This window comes from Orcinus orca, chromosome 1 (genome assembly GCF_937001465.1).
Source record: "Orcinus orca chromosome 1, mOrcOrc1.1, whole genome shotgun sequence".
NCBI lineage: Eukaryota > Metazoa > Chordata > Mammalia > Artiodactyla > Delphinidae > Orcinus > Orcinus orca.
In genome coordinates, this window is record NC_064559.1 from 138,910,193 (window position 1) to 138,930,049 (window position 19,857).

At 35.9% G+C, this 19,857-nt stretch overlaps 1 protein-coding gene across 8 annotated transcripts in view; it reads right to left on the reverse strand.

The window, feature by feature from the left end:
• Positions 1 to 293: 293 nt before the first annotated feature.
• PRKACB (protein kinase cAMP-activated catalytic subunit beta) overlaps positions 294 to 19,857 on the reverse strand; it is a 143,207-nt gene continuing 123,643 nt past the window's right edge. For all 8 annotated transcript variants that reach the window (XM_004262951.3, XM_004262948.3, XM_004262952.3 and 5 more), the window contains 2 exons: positions 9,375 to 9,539; positions 294 to 3,512 (listed from right to left, as the gene is read on the reverse strand). In XM_004262951.3, the coding sequence (XP_004262999.1) occupies positions 3,387 to 3,512; positions 9,375 to 9,539 (291 nt within the window). In that variant the 3' untranslated portion in view covers positions 294 to 3,386. The remainder of the gene's footprint in view (positions 3,513 to 9,374; positions 9,540 to 19,857) is intronic.

Below are 19,857 nucleotides of genomic sequence, written 5' to 3' on the forward strand. Positions count from 1 at the left end.
AATATTTTCAACATTATTTTAAGAATAATTTAGACTAATAGCATCATGAAAAAGCAGAAACACTTTTAGATACTATGGAATAAATCTAATAGTTTTTCAGTAAATACACAGTTGGAATAGACTAGTGGACATTTGACCCTCTCTTGCTCTGTTCTCACCCAAATACATAAAAGCTAGGAATCCATAAGCATCTGTGGTGTATGCAGAAAATAAATCAGGAAATAAGGGCACCAAATAGAATCCAAGACTCAATAAATTGTTTTATCTTTTCAAGATACTTTAATTTTGCAGTTTTGATTAATTATAAAACACAGTTGTTTTCAGCATTTCCTAGCTACAGTAGTGCATAGGAAATTCCATTCTAAACAAAGAAGTAATTAATGAAATAACAACACACCTTAACATTTTACATTGATAGGTTACAGTTTACAAGGTGCTTTCACGTACATTATTTCATTTGATTCTTCAACAAGCAGAAAAAACAGTGGGAAAGAAATATGATTTTTTTAGGCTTACAATGAGTATTTTCAGGCCAATGGGCAGTCACTACAAGAACATATCAGAACAAGACAGCAGTGCCCACAAGCCACAATATCTTTTTGGTAGGCTGACAGTTTGATATCAATTGGATATTTAGCATCAGTGAAGGAGGAAGGAATCAGAACAGACACGAGGTTCTCATGATATTCAAAGAATTGTAAGAACACTGTAGAGTAAGGAGAAGAAAGATGCCCTAAAATATAGCCTTACTGAGACTTGCTTCTAAGCATGTTATCCCTTCAAAACGTCAAAAAGAGTCGTCACAACATGTGAAAGTTAGAAGGGACCTTAGAAACTGCCTAATGGAACTCTTCCATTTCATAGATAAGAGAACTGAGGCCAAGGTCATTGCTGATAGTGACAGACCAGGCTTGACAGATGCCTTGACTTTCAGTCTCGGGCTCCTTCCTCGACAATGCCGTGTCATTATTTCTTCTGTTTCAAATAACGTAATCTGATATTAAATACTGATTCATTCCACTTATTTATTAATCAAACTTTTATCTTATTTTTGGCTCAATTGTGGCTGCGAGTTTTATATAATTCTAAGATATTCTAATTCAATGTACTTGAGTGGTCAGAAATAGACTCCGTTGATATATTTGAAAGCTTGCTGGTGTCCTTTAAATGGAGAGTTAAAATGGAACGGCTAAATATCCCTCAAAACCAATGTATGCCTAGGGTAATCGACCTAGGTAGATTCTACAGCAAATTGTGCCGGGCAGTAGTAATTTCATATTTTTTTTTTTTTAGAATTCATAGAAATCTTTTTAATTACTGAAAACTAAAAATGTAATAATCAAAATGTCACCCCCATGATTTACTAAAATTATTTTGTAATAATTTTACAATAATATACAACAAAGGTACCATAGCATTTATAGCATACATATAGAATACATGATGAGCATGTTCTTGGGTCTAAATGAAATACAAAAAAAGTAATTAAAATTTTTTAGATTTATTAACATGATATATTTTTGTTACATAAAACTTGCTACAGCAAAGTATTTCATATTTTTCTTGCACATTTTAAATATAGGTGACCAACAAATCAGTATCAGCTTTTAAGTGACATGACCATGCAGAAACACTTGACAACCAAAAGATGTACAGACTGATAAGGAGAATATCTCAGACAGATTTTTTCAGTGTCTTCAAAGGTTTTACAAGGGTGTGGTACAGATGAAAAGAAGTAGAATCAGTGACCTACCTGCACCGATAATGAAGCAAATAGAGTGCTTATATACATTAAGACCAGTTTGATTAAACACAACTCATCTTATATGCATATAAATTGATCATAAAAAATGAACACAGTTTATTTTCAACTATTTTGGTGTGTTGTTTTAAGATAGGTCACTGACACATAGAGATAAAACCAGACAGGAAATTTAAAAGCAAAGAAAAAACATATTTAAAAAACTGAGTTAAGCCGTGGAGTCTCAACAAACAGTGAACAAAATGTGCAAAAGTGCTTGAAATTTCCACATGACAGCAATGATAAGTCAATTGGCAAAAAAGTATATTAAAAAAAACTAAACTCAAATACTAAAATTGTATCTGCATGATCATAATTCCATTTACTGAAAGAAGAGGCAAGAAATTACAACATATCTAAAAATACCACACCTCAAAACTAAAACACAGTTGTGGTAGTTTTATAAATTTTGTTTCCTCATTGCTGAGGCATAGGATGAAAGCCAAAGTTGCAACAGGGCCTCTACCTCAGGCTGACAAATACAGTACACCAGCATAATCACCTGACAACAACTTTTGTTCTTACTGTGACAAAACAAAGCAAAGCAAAGCAAAATAAACAAAAAAACCTCTATATTTAAACAAAAGTGCCTCTATATTGTTTACAAGAATCAAGCCACTTGTTTGACTTAGCTAAGTATTTGTTCACTTAATGTTCTTTTTACTTCATTTCTCTTCCTTTCAAAAGTTTACAATGGGGACTATTTGAGAAACTTAAAAATGTGTCACTTTCATTAGTCATGTTCTATTAAAATACTGGCTAAAAACCTTATGGAAAGTTAAAGTTTAGAAATCTTAGAACTCTTCTCTGATACCTACATAAATGCTGGTATCAAGTGAGAGAACCTGGGCGATGATGATCCATATCATTAGCTTTTCCTGCAAAGGAGACACGCTTGTCATACTGCACAGGCTGGTCGCTTATTTACTCGAGGGGAGGATGACAGGAAAGGCGGTGAAGTGAAATAGAGCTTCTGATCTGTAGGAATCCAAATTGCTGGGTCTAGCTACTCTGTATTAGTTCTAGGAAAGTTATTGTTTTATTTGTATAAATATCCTTGGTGTAAAGACATTCTATCTTCAAAAATTGTCCAGCGTTTTGGCAAAACCTAATATGAGCTACTCAAAGTAAAAATAATTATTAGAAAGTATATCCTTAAGCAACTAACAAAAATATTGGTAAGAACTACTAAAAGCAACATATATCCTTCCCTTCCAATGTCACATAGCCGTAACACTGCCCATCTGCAACACCAGCAAAATAAAATGAAGCACTATTTGCAGAAAAATTAATGAAAATGAAACGGGAAGAAATGGATTTAGGAGAAGAGGAGAAAGACGAACCAAAGAGAAGCAGGAAAGTGTCTAGTTCTGTGTTATGGCACAGACAATGCTTGCTTAGCGGTGCCTTGTTACATAGTTGGATGTAGAGTGCACAGACGGATGACGGCAATAAAGACCTCACTCAGTCGCTGGAATGAAGGAACTAGGTAACTGCTTCGACAAGAACGGTCTCAGCTCTACCTTATCTCTTAACAGAGTGCAAAGACTGAGTGTGAGCTCTGATGTCATCTTGTTGCTCATCTCTAAAATTCACAAAATTCTTTTCCACATTTTTCTGTTATAGAGACACGGATATCTTCTTCTTCATAGTCATCAAAATTGCTGGTATCTCCAGAGCCTCTGAACTTTGGTATGAATGGAGCTTCAACCTATAATTGAGACAGAGAGAGAAACAAGAGTGATATTGTGATTTATAATAAGAAATATATATTTGGTCTTTGTGCCAGTTACTGGCACAAAGCTCCTAAAACCCTTGGATTTCCTGAGTTGAGAGTGTTAATGTTAATGAGGTGTCTTTGGGAAAGCCCCTAAGTAACCTAAGGATGGAGGCTGGTTCCCAGGGGACCCAACCCTGTGATTAGAAGGTTGGAACTTTCAATCCCGCTCCCTGACCTTCTGGGAGGGGAGAGGGACTGGAGACTGAGTTCAGTTACCAGTGGACAATGAATGAATCAATCATGCCTATGTAATGAGGCCTCCATAAAACCCCAAAAGGAAGGGGTTTGGGTTTCGAAGAGCTTCTGGGTTGGTGAACAAGTGGGGATTTGGGGAGAGTGGCTTGGAGAGAGCAGGAAGCTCTGAGCCCCTTCCCACACACCTTGCCCTGTGCCTCTCTTCCATCTGGCTATTCCTGAGTTATACCCCTTTATAATAAGCTGTTCACCCAGTAAGTAGTTTCTCAGTTCTGTGAGCCACTCTAGCAAATTAATCGACCCCCAGGTGTTTGTGGGAATCTTGACCTATAGCCCATTAGTCAGAAGCAAAAACTGGACTGGCAATTGGTATCTCCAGATAGATAGTGTCAGAAGTGTTAACTGCTTGGTGATATGGAAAAAGAGGAAAAACAAATGCCAGAGAATTTCCAAACAAACACTAAGGAAAATAAATTCCGCCTATTTACTACACAGTGGCAATGTTTAAATGCCTTTAAATCCCTAAATGATCACAACATTAAAAGAAGAAGCAAACTGTAGGTTTGCTATTTATCTCAATATTTTCATTCAAGGAATGGTACAGGCCAACAACAATACTTGAGATTTCTAGGATAATTAACTGCTGGCATCAAAATGCTGGCACTTAAGGTTACAGAACTCCAGTTTTTCCTGTATCAGTTCTTTACTTCTAAAGTCCATTTTCTATCCCCTTTTCCTTAATTCCTTCCTCCTGAGGTTACAGATAATTCAGATTTATTTTTAATCATTTTTTTTAAATTCCCAACACTATTTTGTTAAAATAGCTGGCTATCAAAAATTTCTGAGAAATTTGAAAAAAATCTCTTTTAGAATTACAAAATTGTTAAATTCTGAACAGTTTTCTCTTTGGATCCTAAAAATAAAATGTCTTTCCATTACTTAAAATATGGTCTGTATAAAGATAATGCGGTGTACTGAATATGTTTGAGGAAAAGATGTGAAAAATTGAAACAATAACACCACAATTTACACAGCATCTATAATGTTTACTAACAATTATATGCAGGCTGTTTCATTTCTTCCTCAACATAACACTGTGAGGGAGGCAGGGAAGGTAGCCTTATTCCCATTTTACAGATTATAAGACAGAAAGTTGACCAAATTCATGTGACTAATAAGTGGCTACAGCAGGTTTCAAATTCATTAGGTCTCCACTTCCAGTCCAGAGCTGTTTCTAATATTTATACCAGTGGTTTCCAAAGTTTTTTGATTTATATGCCCTTTAGTAAAACATTTTTGAGTATATATCACCAATAAATGTATAGTTATTTATTTATAAATTATTTACACACATGGCTGAACTATTATAAGATACACACAAACAAGACATCTAAAAAGAATAAGGTAAAAAATAAGTAGGAATGGGAAGTCTAATATCTTATTGTTTGCCAGATGGTTGCCTATGTGCCCTGCATTGGGGCCTGCAGTTCTGCACTGCACAGAAGAATGGGCTAAGCAAACAGTTGCCTCATGTCTACTAGCAAGGCAGCAGTTTAGGATCACACCTACTGAGACAATCTCTGGAAAATGATTGTACAGTTTGAGCTGTCCAGGCCATTTTCTCCCATTTTTTGTCTTTCTGCCAGATGCCTTTGTCTATTTCGTTGTTCATGAGCACTTGGTCAGAGAATAAAAAAGGACTATGAAAACTATTCAAATTTACTATCATTTTTGTACTTCTCTACATACTTAGAATTGAGATGATAGTAAAACAAATGGCTATGTTAAAGTACTGAATTATTTCTGTTTGTAAATTATCCAGAGAGCCCCAAGTCCATTTTTGTTAATCATCAAGATTTGCTATTGATCAATTTGCCCAATAAAATAACCTGTTTGTTTTAGTGTGCTACTTCTTGGCAGATAAGCTGTTTACTACCTGAGATAAATCCAGCCCTTGGAAAGCACTGAGCAGTAGAAGTTCTACCCATTTTAAGAATAATTGTTTAAAATACATGATATGTAAAGATTAGTAAATGTTGGCTAAAATAAAATTGAAAATATTCATTATACATCATAAATCTTTAAGATACTAATAAAAAGTACAAACTTCAACAAAGTCTAATCAATTCATCTAAATATAGCATTAACTAACAATAATATAATAAATATAATATAAATAGTGCTAATTACAAAGGGATATAAATGATTTTATAGGAAAATATAAATTTCTATAATTGACTTTATAAGAGGCAAAAATTTGAAGAGGCCAATATCCACAGGAGAATTAATTTCTTAAAATTTCCAAGGTATAAATATAATTCCTATGTTCCTTAAATTTCCCAAAGAATAAGAAACATGGAAAATTTCCAGACTCATTTTATGACTCCATATAATCTCAACTCCAGAAAACAAAAAGTATAGATCAATAAAACTTATGACTATGGAAGTAAAAATCCTAAATAAAACTTTAGCAAATTGATTTTAGGCAGATATTAAAATAATAATACCCTATGATTAAATGATGTTCACTTCAGGAATGTTAGGATATCTCACTGATGTAACTCCTTATACTAATATGTCAAAGAAGATAAAATACGGTACACTAGCAATCAAGGATATTTCCTTAAGCTGATCAGGAATACTTATCCAAGACAAATAGCTAATTTTATATTTGGTGGTAAAGCATAAAAGGCATTCCCATTCAAAAGAGGAACAAGATAAGACAGCTCAACAGGCCCACAGTTTTAAAATATTATTCTAGACATTCTAGCATATATAATAAAACAAAATGGAAATAAAAGATACAAATATTGAAAAAGAAGAGGCAAATGACACCTCCACCCACTGTGATTATCTGTCAATAAAATCCAAGGAAATCAATAACAGAATTTATTTAGTAAGGTAGCCAATTGTAACAAACATAGAAATGTTTTCTCCCTTGTGCTCTTACAATGGACGAGAAACACATTCACAGTAGCAACCAAAATATAAATTTAAGGAATAACTTTGAGAGAGAAATTGGACCTGTATGAGGGAAGGGGTTTCTAAAACTTTATCAAATGACAGAAAATATCTGAATAACTGCAGAAATATAACATGCTCATTAAAAAGAACCCTAAAGATTTTGGTTCTCTTCTAATTAATATACTGTAATCCCAATTAAGATCCCCCAGTACAACATAAATATTTGGAAAGACCAATAAAACAGAGGAGTTATTGTTTAATGGGTACAGAGTTTCAGTTTTGCAAGAAGAAAAAGTTCTGGAGATGGATGGTGGTGATGGTGGCACAACAATATTAATGTACTTAATGCCACTGAACTGTACACTTACATATGGTTAAGATATTAAATTTTACGTTATGTGTACTTTACTACAATAAAACTGGAAAAAATTGAATTATGTATTTTTCATAAATATTTATAAGAATTCCACATATTAAATATATAAGTATTTTGAAAATTGAAATAAAAAACATTATGAAGCTACATAAAATGGTGTGGTGGTGTGGTATACAGTACAAGAAGAGACAAAAAGAGCTCATAAAAAATGAAGTTCAGAAACAGACTGAAGTATATAATAATTTAGTATTAGGAAAGGTAGAGTTTCAAATAAGCAGTCGGATAATTATTATTCAACAAATGCTAAGAGGATAATTGGTTAACTATTAAACAACAATAACAAAAAGAAGTTACATCAAAAAGCACTAAAAGAAAATGTAGATTAAATAAGTCACCCAAATAGAATCTTGTAGTAGGTAGTAATTGTGATGTAATGGCCTGAAGCTAAGGGGAAAATGCAGGGTCGGAAGAAGTAGATCTACTACTGAAGGTGGTCACTGAAGTCATGGGAATGGACTGTGGTGAGGAAAAGCACAGAGAAAAGGAATAAATATGCCAACTGTTAATAGAGGTGCTGCCTGGATGATGGGATTATGATGATTTCAAATCTATTTACTTAACAGATTACCTGATGATAACTATATGAAACATACCTCAACCAGAAAGAAAAATAGAGCCTGGACCAATCTATTTAATCTTTCTCTCCAAACTACTCTTCCTTTTGCATCCTCTACCTTAATACAAATCTTAAGGATGAGAAATCTGATGCTTTAAAGTGGTTAAGTAATTTGCTTGAGATCTCACTCCTAATGGTTGTCTGATCTGGGATTCAGATCAATGTCTACCTAACCCCAGAGTTCATGCTCGCTCTCTTCTGCCTTCTGAGGCAGAGTCTTCCTACTCCAAAATTAATCAAAGCATGAAAGTTAAGCATGTAATATGTAAAATCTATGAATATCTTATGAAACAATGTACTGTTGAGTGGTTTGGGGCTTTATTTTAATAACCATGTTAAAAGGCCTTTAAAGGGGGTAATGTGATCTTGGAATTGGGAATCTGAAGAACTTGGAATCAAACATAGGCATTATTTAGCAGCTGTATGATTATGTTTAAAGCAGTTAGCCTTTCTGAGCTGATTTTCTTATCAGTAAAATGGGGAAAATGGTACCACTTATCCCATAGGATTACTTCAAAGATTAAAATGAGAGGTTACAGAGTTGCTTTCATTAATTTGAAAGTACTGCACTGGTGCTAGGAAATTTAGAAAAAAACATGAAAATATAAAATATTTATTTATTAGATCTAAAATCTATTTTAAATTGCTTTAGACCTTGTTCTTGACTACATAACACAACCAGCTGAGATAACGATGCTAACGGCTATGTTTCAATGACTTTAATGGTTAGAGAGTTTTTGAACCCCTTTGAGATGCAAAGGCTGTACTGCACTCACATTGTCTTGGTCTTGCTATATTTTCTATTTGCTGCATTCTAAAATTCTTTTAATGTTTTTAAAAAAATCTTTTATAAAAAATATAAATTAGAAAAACTGTGCTATTAATAATTTGAGCATTTACATTTTTTTCCTAAGGAAATTCACTCATGTGGCTGCATGGCATTATTAAATATGGCAAATTTCTGAAACATTAGAAGTTTTTGTTTTATGAAAAAAAAGAAAAAATTAACATATTCAAGATGAAGACACTTTATTCATACAAACTATCTTTAACTGGGCATTTAAGAAGCAAAAGGAGAGATGAAAGTAATTCAGCACCGCAAAATCTTTTCTTAAATGTCTCAATTTATTACAAAGGTAAAGTAATAATGACTGAAAAATATCTGATGAATCCAGCACTTAAACGTTATTATATCTGGCTGTATGCCAATTCTGGGTACGAGAATATATTTGCTTACATATCATCCTACTAGTGTGGCTTCACATCAGTTTTGAAGTGCAAAAACCATTACGACATTGTCTAATATATAATTGTCATGGCATTATGAAAAGAGGCATGGGTAGGAAAAATTTAACCAGGAAAACATTTCAATTGGTGGTCAAAATAGAATATACACTTTCCCTTCTATCAAGGAGAAAACTCATTTTTAAGTTGTGGGCTATAAAGGTTAAGTCCTGCATAAGATTAATTCAAAAGGTAAAAAAAAAATAAAACCATGTGTTAAGTTAAAGATACCTCTACTACATATAATTTAAACAGCAACTTTTAAAAAGCTTTTAAATTAAAGAAAGAAAAGGCTCACCTTCCTCTGGTAAATAGCAATCCAATCAGTTGTGGCAAACCACTTGTGAGTTTTTATATCACTCACACCATTCTTTAGATTTCCAAACCGCTTCGTCAGGTCCACCTGCAGCAGGTTCCTTAGAAGGTCCTTGAGATCTGAACTGAAGTGAGAAGGGAATCGAACCTGCAAAACAGACCATGTGGTAAAACACACATTCCAAAATTTTTTTTTGAGGTGATAGATCATTATATAAACAAAAATATAGGGGCTTCCATGGTGGCGCAGTGGTTGAGAGTCCGCCTGCTGATGCAGGGGACATGGGTTCATGCCCCGGTCCAGGAAGATCCCACATGCCGCAGAGCAGCTGGGCCCGTGAGCCATGGCCGCTGAGCCTGCGTGTCCGGAGCCTGTGCTCCGCAACGGGAGAGGCCACAACAGTGAGAGGCCCACGTACCGCAAAAAAAAAAAATAATAAAAAAAATAAAAAAATGTAGTGATGACCTTCAGATATTTTTAACTACACACTTCAGTCTCCATAGTAGTCTTTAAAAAAGAGAACTGAGTCAATGAATTAAAACTGTTCTCTTAGGGCCTTGTTTTGGTCATGGACTCTCTTTAAGAACATGGGCCCCTCTCCAGAAAAATGTGCATAACTACAGAACTTTTCCAGCAATGTCAGAAGGTTTACCCATCTTCAAGAGAGACCCCTTGGATCCCACATGATAAATCTTGTGTCTTAGCAACATACAAATTTAAACTTGCAACTTAAATAGAAAAACACCATATGAAAGATATCAGTATGTACATTTTTGAAAGAGATGATCAAAAAGGAAGTCTAAAAATGACTATAAAAATCCACACTGCCTTTCATAGCATAGGAAACTACTTTTCTTTTACTTATGAGTGACTTTTAAAAATAATTCTGCTATTATGCAATAGTGCAAAAAATGATTTAGATTGGTTTAAAAGCATTTTCCACTTTCTAAACTGTGAAGACTTTACAATTAGTTGACTGGCCCCCAGGCTTAAAAACAAACAAAAAACCCCCAAATAACTGAAGATGTTATATATCAAGTAATCAATAAAATAAAGTACCAGTCATTGGAGACCTAGGTCTACTTTTTGTTTTGTTTAAACACATTCTTCTCTTCTCTCTACTCCAACCTAACTCCCAGTTTTCACCCTATTATTAATATGGGTACTGAAAAATTAAATTAAAATGAGTACTACTAAAGGATGATATTAGAAGAAACAGCTGCATCTATGTCTCCTTACTCTTCCTTCATTACTACCACCTCTCCATTATCCTTTTCAACTTGTGTTCGATCATTTCCACTGCCCTCTTCCCCATCACATACACAGGTATGTATGTGCATATATCTACATGTGTGTGAGCACATGCACTTTCATTTTAATCCTATTTTCCTATCGTGCACTTACAGGTCCCATTTCATGTTCCCACCTTCACTAAATACAAACATTATTCTCTGGATTATCATGGCCTTAACTTCAAACTGACCATAAATCTCTGAAGAAATGCTTTAAAGGGTTAACAGATCCATTTCTGAACTTGCATTCTTTCTTTTGTTCTCTACAAGTGCCACCATCACCTTATAACTTGCAATGTGCATCATTACATTACCTCAGGTGATCTTCACAGTGCACTCATTCATTTAACTATGCTGAAGTATTTGTGCATGTCTGTCTCGCCCAGACTGTGAGCTTCTGGAGGGAAGGTACTATGCTATTTTTGTGTTTCTATTCCCAGGATTTATTAGATCACTTCAAATAATATACTTCATCCATTCCACAATTACCTATTGAGTACCTACTATGTACCAGGCACTGTTCTAGGTGCTGAATATACAACAGTGAGCAAAAACAAAGTCTGATTTCTTGGTACTTACATCCTAGTTGGATATGACATACTTGGTGAATATGGTATTAACTCTGTTCTAAAGATGGAGAAACTAAGATTTCAGAGACATTATATACCTTACCCAATCATGACACTATAAAGTAGCAGAGCTGGGATGAGAAATCTTGTCTTACAGTTCCCAGCCTCATGAATTTTGCTCTTTATTACATTGTCTTCAAACATATAGAACTTCTTAATTTATATTCTGACTTTGAAAAAGTTCAACATACTTGATATACATTCTCATGTTCTCAAAGCAGAAGTTAAATCATTAGGATGCAAAGCTAGAAATCTATGGCAATGCTAGATTCATAACCATAGTCTTCTGATTGCCACTCTCATGCTATTCTGTGAATAAATATTTCTCAAAGTGTGGTCCTAGGGACCACTTTCATCTAAATCAACTGGGAAGTAGAGGATGATAATGCAGATAACTGGGGCTTATCTCAGATGTTAATGGTATTGGGCCTGAAAATCTGAGCTTCTATCTCCAAGTAATTCATCTGTACATGAAAGCTTGAGAAGCACTATTTGTAACACTATTTACTATTTATACAGAAGTTTTATTTTTTCTTCTAGTGACAGATCAAAAAACAATTTTAGTGTAAGTAATAAACTAAGTCACCATCATACCAGAGGAAAAGTAGTATTGTGTCAAGCAAACAAAGACTATTTGAAGGCTGAAGGTTTGGGGTCAACTCATATTAGCAACTAAAAAAACTTCATTTTTGCAAAGCCTATATTATTACAGATTATTAGAGGTTTTATGTTCTAAAAAAAAAAAAAAAGATGTGAACTACCACCCTCTCTAGTTTTTGCTTTTGACACAATGGCTTATTAGAAGTTAGGCACTATGCCAAACAGTTTATATTCACTGGCTCATAAAATCCAGAACATAACACCGAGGTAAATACGATTATTATCCCCACTTTACAGGTGATGCAGTTAAAACCTACAGAGATTAAGTAATTGGCCCAGATTGCAGAGATAATAAGTGGTAAGGCTATAATTGCAAACCAGGCTCTCCAACTCCAGGGTATATACTCTAGCTTCAGGTTGTTGTCAGGAACCTTATAAAAGAATGAAAATTTCATCTTAAAAATACTTGCTGCACATTTCCTCATTTATCCTACTTGGAGTAAAAACTAGAGAATATAGGGTATTCAAAGACACACTGTCCACTTGAAAAATACCACGATTATTTATACAATGGTTATATTCTAATTTTGTTTAGATTCCAAAGGAATAACTCATTTGAAGTATACTTATCTTCATTTAGAATAGAGTTTGCATGAACTGTTCAATATAATGTATCAGTTATTCTCCACTTCATGATGTTCGGAATGGCAGACAGTGATGTACTACATATAAACTATCTTCTGAATTCAGGTAATATGCAATGCAATGGATAAAGAATATATACACCTGAATAAAGTAGTTTTTTATGTAGAATGCAGATACAGTGATGGTCTTGAATTAGTTAATGAGAACATTTATTTGGTTACTCCCCAGAACAGTGATTCTCAAATGGGGAATGGTGGTAGAGGGTTGTGATGGTAGATATCAGAACCATTTGGGAATCTTTTCAAATTCTAGACATGTCCTCCTCATCTCCACATCACACCCTCTTCTTCCCCAGAGATTATGATAGGTAGTCCACACTCCCATAGTAAACCATGTTAATGATGGGAATCTGTCATACCCTTAAAGTCTACTGGAGGGGAAATAATGAGAATCATTGTGAAAGTATTTTTTCCATGATTGTTCTGAAATGTAATCAGAAATGGAGTTTCTTTGTTGACTGAACTTTCCAAAGTGCTATGTTGATGTATCAGCTGAAATTAGCAAACTAGAAAATAAATGAAATTATGTTTTAAATGCAAGACCTTTATTTATAGTATGTTAACCTGGAAACACCAAAGACTTCTATAATGGGATGATTCAAAACTGTATCAAATTTTGATACTGTATTGTTTCTATCACTGTTATCAATTATAACTGCTGTAGATGTCAAAAGTAAAATCAGAATTATAGAATATTGCAGCTAGAGGGAGCTTAATTTAGTCTAAACCTTCATTTTAAAGATGAGGAACCTTCTTTTTTTTTTTTTTAAAGAAAGATAAGGAACCTTAGCTTCAGTGAGACTACCAACTCAGTTAATTTCGTTGTTGGGAAAATAACTTAATTCTTTTGACTCCTACGTGTTTCTGCAGTCCATGATAGCACAAAATATATGACAGGGCAAATAATGTGAAAATAGCTGTAAAGAGCTAGATATGGAAAAGAGACAGTCTAACCCCTTTCAACCAGTAGAGGTGAGTGATAAGGTTATTGGAAACTGGCATTATTTAACATGAAAGAGGTGTTTGTGCAATATGTACTCCCTAGAGTGTTTATTGGGTCTTCTTTCCCCTAATATTTCCTGTTTAGGAATGTTTTTCAACCCTTAGAGACCAAGTTACTTCTGAGTTTCCTAATGATATATTCTTGAGAATAAATCTATTTCTACAGTGAGGTACAGACACACACAACAAGCTTTTAACACATCATGTGTATCAAAATCATCTGTAATAATTTAAAAAATACAGATGTTTGGAATACACAGAAGACCAACAGAATCAGTATCTCTGAGAATGGGCATCTATTTCATGAAAGCTTCATGAAGGCAGAGACCACAGCTGATTTGCTGTATCCAGCACTGGTCTGTCATATACCATGAGCTTAATAAATATTTAATGAATGCATGAACTTAAATTCAACAAACACTGATTCAATACCATCTATGTGCTAGGCACTGATGTGCTTGGGATAGAGTAGTAAACCAAAGAGAGACAAAGATTCCTGCCTCCACAGTGTTTATATTCTAGTGAGAAAGAAACTTAGCAACAAGAGTGACCCTTTAAAAATGTTGTTATCCTGACAAAACCTTGCTTTGTAAGGTCTTTATTTTTTTACTCTGAAGAAAATGGGGAATCACTGCAAAGTTCTGAAAGGAGTAACAGGATCTGACTTAATGTTAGAGAGCAGTATCAGTGAAGGTGGTAAGAGGTAGTTGAATTCTGCATATATTTTAAAGATAGAGCCAAAATGGTTTTCCTGTGCATCAAATACGGAGTGAGGACTCCAGGGTGTTTTGTCTTGAGTAACTGAAAGTAGCTGAAAGGATAATGTTGCCATCAACTGAGATGGGAAAGATGGTGGGAAGAACAGATTAGCTATGGAAAAGAAAAATCTGTCAGTTTTAGGTTGAATTTGAGATATTTATTAGACCGCTGAGTGGAGATTTCAGGTAGGAAGTTGGATACAAAAGTCTGCAACTCAATGAGTCACGTATGGACGGAAAAAATGAATTTGGGAGCTGTCAGCTAGCATTAAAAGTCATAACGAGAATGAGACCACCAATAGAAGAAATGCAGGAAAAGAAGAGGATCAAGGCAAAGAGATTTAGAAGGAAAGATGAGTAATTCAGGAATAAAACTAAGATTATGAAGAGTCACTGAAGCCAAGTGAAGGAGTAATGAATGAACCACTGAACTAGATTCTGTTTCTCTTTTTGCCACAAACTAGCTTTTATCTTTGGGCAATTCTGAGCCTTGATTTACCTACACATAGGATAAGGGAGTTAAATTAAGTAAAATGGAACATTCTTGTCATCTTAAAAATTCTACTAAGCTATTTCTTTAGTAGAAAGAATATCTGGGTTCCAATCCCAACTCCAGTTACATACATTCTCTATGCTTTAGGGCTAACTCTTTTACCTTTCTGAGTCTCACCTCATCTATAAAATGATAAGAGTATATTTCATCTGGCAAGTATGAAAATAAATTAGTTAACTTTTATGAAACGGCCTTTTTTTTTTTTTTTGGCTGTGCCATGCAGCTTATGAGATCTTAATCTTAGTTCCCCAACCAGGGATTGAACCCAGGCCCAAGGCAGTGAAAGCACCAAGTCCTAACCACTGGACTGCCAGGGAAATCCCTGTGGAACTGCCTTGCATCTTGCAGGCACTAATTCAATACATGTTTCATTTGTAAGTCTTTTCATTAGGATAATATTTTAATGAACTGAAGTTGAATTTCTGAATCAAAGAAGGAACCTGGAAGTCAGCAATATCTATCATTATGTTTCCAGACTACCCAAGGGCACTTGTGCTAGAAAAGTCATTGGAGAGTGTAAGAGGTTCCTCTTTTCTTCTTGTCTCATGCTCCACCTGTTAAATTTGTACAACAAACACTCTCTTCTTTTCCTAAGGTTCTTAAATTTGATAGAGGCAGGGAGAAAATGGACAGCCATAACCGTTTTGTAAGGACAGAATTGTGAATATAGCTGATACCTTAAACAACTTTGTCAAATTATATTACATAATATGTTAAAACAACTGTGAAATTTACTCTGAATTAAGCAAACGGAGTATTGTTCTGCTTTCAGCACTGATTATAAAGTCTTGTACATTTTAGTTTTAGGAGTAACTATTACTTTCTAAAAATGTAAGAAGTTACATCCAGAAAGCAAATCAGTGCATGTTATTATAGTATCCATACTGGGTGATTTAACTTCACTGACTCTTTTTTAACTTTAGAAATAAAATAAGACCAAAATCAAGTTTGTCTACACTCAGCTTAATCACAGAAATTACAAAGTTGATCTTTGATTGAAGAAGAGAAAAATTTTACCACTATTCTTCTGCAATTTATAGAGGAAAAGATTGTTCAACCAGTAACATTATCTTTTATGCATCAGTGTAAAATTTACTGGGCTTAAATGACTCAAAAGAGTTTGCATACAGTAAATAATCTGTTAACTTCTGTCCACATGCATACTGGAATAAATTTTGAGAAATCCTCTCTCTAAATTAGTACAGTTCAAGAAATCTACCATCCCAGTAAAAAAATTATCTAGAAAAACTGAGCATATACATTAGTTAATTTTTCAAAACACATAACAACTTTTCATACATTAGGGTTCCTAATAAATATGGTGCTAAGTTCCACACTGCCTCATAGGACCCAGGGAAAGTTTAATCAACCTGGATCCTATATATAAAAAGAAACATCTAGGACATTAACAAAATACTTATAAATATTAGTACCATGATTGTGGGCTCTCTGATCTGTTCTTACCTATGCAGAAACAGTGCATAGACATAATGAATTCAGATGGTTGCAAAAGGTTATTACCCACCCCATCCTCATTCCATCCCCTGCAAAACAAGTTGGAATCATTTGCCCATAGGACCCCTAAGGTAAGGACTGTCTCAAAGCAGGTATTAAGAAGAATTTTAAATGTCCACAGCAAGGTGTTAAAACACGGCCCTGTATTTTATGTAAATGGTATAACTGCTTTTGTACTTCATGAAAATAACTCCTGCATACTGTTAAGTCTCTTTAACTGTAGCCATGCCAAATTGAAAATGGCATTTTAATTTCTCCAAAAGCATTAACAATGGTGCCTTAGAAAAAGTGTAGTGGTATATCTGTATATGTGTATATTACTTAGGAATACACAAAAAAGAGAAAATATAGCAGGCCTGAGACTGCTACCCTTTAGGAAGGCCTGCCTGCGAGTTTGGCAAATGGCAGGTATCTGGGAATTGGAATGGTGATTCAAAGTGCCAGACATTGAAAAGAAACTTCCTTAAATGACATGAGTGGCTCACTGTACCTAGACTGTTGGTACAAATAATATAGTTTATGCTGAACATCTGTTTTTGTTCTGGGAGTCTGGGATTTTGCTATGTGTTAGGTAGAGGGTGTATATGTAATCCCAATAAAACCCTTGGGCACTGAGTCTTTACTGTGCTTCCCTGATAGATAACATTTCATCCATGTTGCCAAATTTGTTGCTGGAGGAATGAAGCATCCTTTTTGACTCCTTTGGGAGAGGGCTCTTGAAAGCTTGTGCTGGCTTCCTCTGGACATTACCCCATGTGACTTTTGCCTTTGCTGATTTTAGTTTATAAACTTTTTTGTAAGGTACTTGTTACAATGAAAGGTATTCATTCCTTGAGTATTACTATATGCTGAATTTTGTGAGTCGTCCTAGTGAATCACCTAACCTGGGAATGGTCTTGGGGACCTTGGACATAGAAGGGAATAGCCATCTGGCTGCTAATCAACTATACTTCATGTGAATGTGGATTGCTCTTTAGGAAAAAGTTAACTAACTCTTGGGGGCTTCCCTGGTGGCGCAGTGGTTGAGAGTCCGCCTGCCGATGCAGGGGACATGGGTTCGTGCCCTGGTCCGGGAGGATCACACATGCTGCAGAGTGGCTGGGCCCGTGAGCCGTGGCCGCTGGGCCTGCACGTCCGGAGCCTGTACTCCGCAACGGGAGGGGCCACAACAGTGAGAAGCCCACATACCGCAAAAAAAAAAAAAAAAAAAAAATTAACTCACTCTTGGATCATTTTGTGTATACATATGTTTACAACTTTATATTTTGTATAGTGTCTCCTTGTACATTTTTGGTGCTCATTAAAAATGGAATAATATTTACTTCATACAAAATGGAGCTAAGAATTTTTTTTAATTACGTAAGTCAAAAACTCTAACTTTAGGGCTTCCCTGGTGGCGCAGTGGTTGAGAGTCCGCCTGCCAATGCAGTGGATGCGGGTTCGTAACCCGGTCCGGGAAGATCCCACATGCCGCAGAGCGGCTGGGCCCGTAAGCCATGGCTGCTGAGCCTGTGCGTCCGGAGCTTGTGCTCTGCAACGGGAGAGGCCGCAACAGTGAGAGGTCTGCGTACCGCAAAAAAACCCAAAAAACAAAAAACTCTAACTTTAAGGTTTCCACACAGCTGTTACTTGCCTGCCACCTTATCTGCAAATGTCATTTTTGAATACAACGTTAACTTTTGTATTAACAAGGGTAATGCAGCCAGATAGAGTTGCTGTGGAAACCATAACTGATTCTTGTATAGAGTATATGGCACTGAAGTATTAAATTTAAAGACTATATACAGAAACTCAGCATATGTATTGCTAGGATGAGGCACAGTTAATGTGGGAATTATAAGACTTTTCTGTTAACTATGCATTTCTAAACCTGAATCTTAATATTGCATGAATAATTTGACATTTCAATACCACCTCCAACTCCCTCTTGCGAGAACACTGGAATCACAACTAACTACTGAACAATCATTGACAGAAAGACACTGGAACTCACCAAGAAAGATACCCCACATCCAAGACAAAGGAGAGCTGCAATGAGATGGTAGGAGGGGCGCAATCACAATAAAATCAAATCCCCAAACTGCTGGGTTGGCGACTCTCAACTGGAGAACAATTATACCACAGAAGTCCACACACTGGAGTGAAGGTTCTGAGCCCCAGGTTCTGACTTCCCAACCTGGGGGTCTGGCAATGGGAGGAGGAATCCTCAGAGAATCAGACTTGAAGGCCAATGGAGTTTGATTGCAGGACTTTGACAGGACTGGGGGAAACAGAGACTCCATTCTTGGAGGGCAGACACAAAATAGTGTGTGCATCAGGACCCGGGGGAAGGAGGAGTGACCCCATAGGAGACAAAACCAGACCTACCTGCTAGTGTTGGAGGGTCTCCTGCGGGGGGCGGGGTGGAGTGGCTGTGGCTCACTGCAGGGACAAGGACACTGGCAGCAGAAGTTCTGGGAAGTACTCATTGGAGTCAGCCCTCCTGGAGTCCGCCATTAGCCCCACCAAAGAGCCTGTAGGCAGCAGTGCTGGGTCGCCTCAGGCCAAACAGCCAACAGGGAGGGAACCCAGCCCCACCCATCAGCATACAAGCAGATTAAAGTTTTACTGAGCTCTGCCCACCAGAGGGATGCCCAGCTCTACCCACTACCAGTCCCTCCCATCAGGAAGGTTGCACAAGCCTCTTAGATAGCCTCAACCACCAGAGGGCAGAGAGCAAAAGCAAGAAGAACTACAATCCTGCAGCCTGCAGAATGAAACCACAAACACAGAAAGATAGACAAAATGAAAAGGCAGAGGACTATGTCCCAGATGAAGGAACAAGTTAAAACCTGAGAAAAACAACTAAATGAAGTGGAGATAGGCAACTTTCCAGAAAATTCAGAATAATGATAGTGAAGATGATTGAGGCCCTTGGAAAAAGAATGGAGGCAAGGATCAAGAAGATGCAAGAAATGTTTAACAAAGACCCAGAAGAATTAAAGAACAAACAAACAGAGATGAACAATACAATAACTGAAATGAAAAATACACTAGAAGGAATCAACAGCAGAATAACTGAGGCAGAAGAATGGATAAGTGACCTAGAAGACACAATGGTGGAAATCACTGCCACAGAGCAGAATAAAGAAAAAAGAATGAAAAGAAATGAAGACAGCCTAAGAGACTCTGGGACAACATTAAATGCACCAACATTTACATTATAGGGGTCCCAGAAGGAAAAGAGAGAAAGGACCCAAGAAAATATTTGAAGAGATTATAGTAGAAAGCTTACCTAACGAGATTATAGTAGAAAACTTCCCTAACATGGGAAAGGAAATAGCCACCCAAGTCCAGGAAGCACAGAGAGTCCCAGGCAGGATAAACCCAAGGAGAAACAAGCCGAGACACATAGTAATCAAACTGAAAAAAA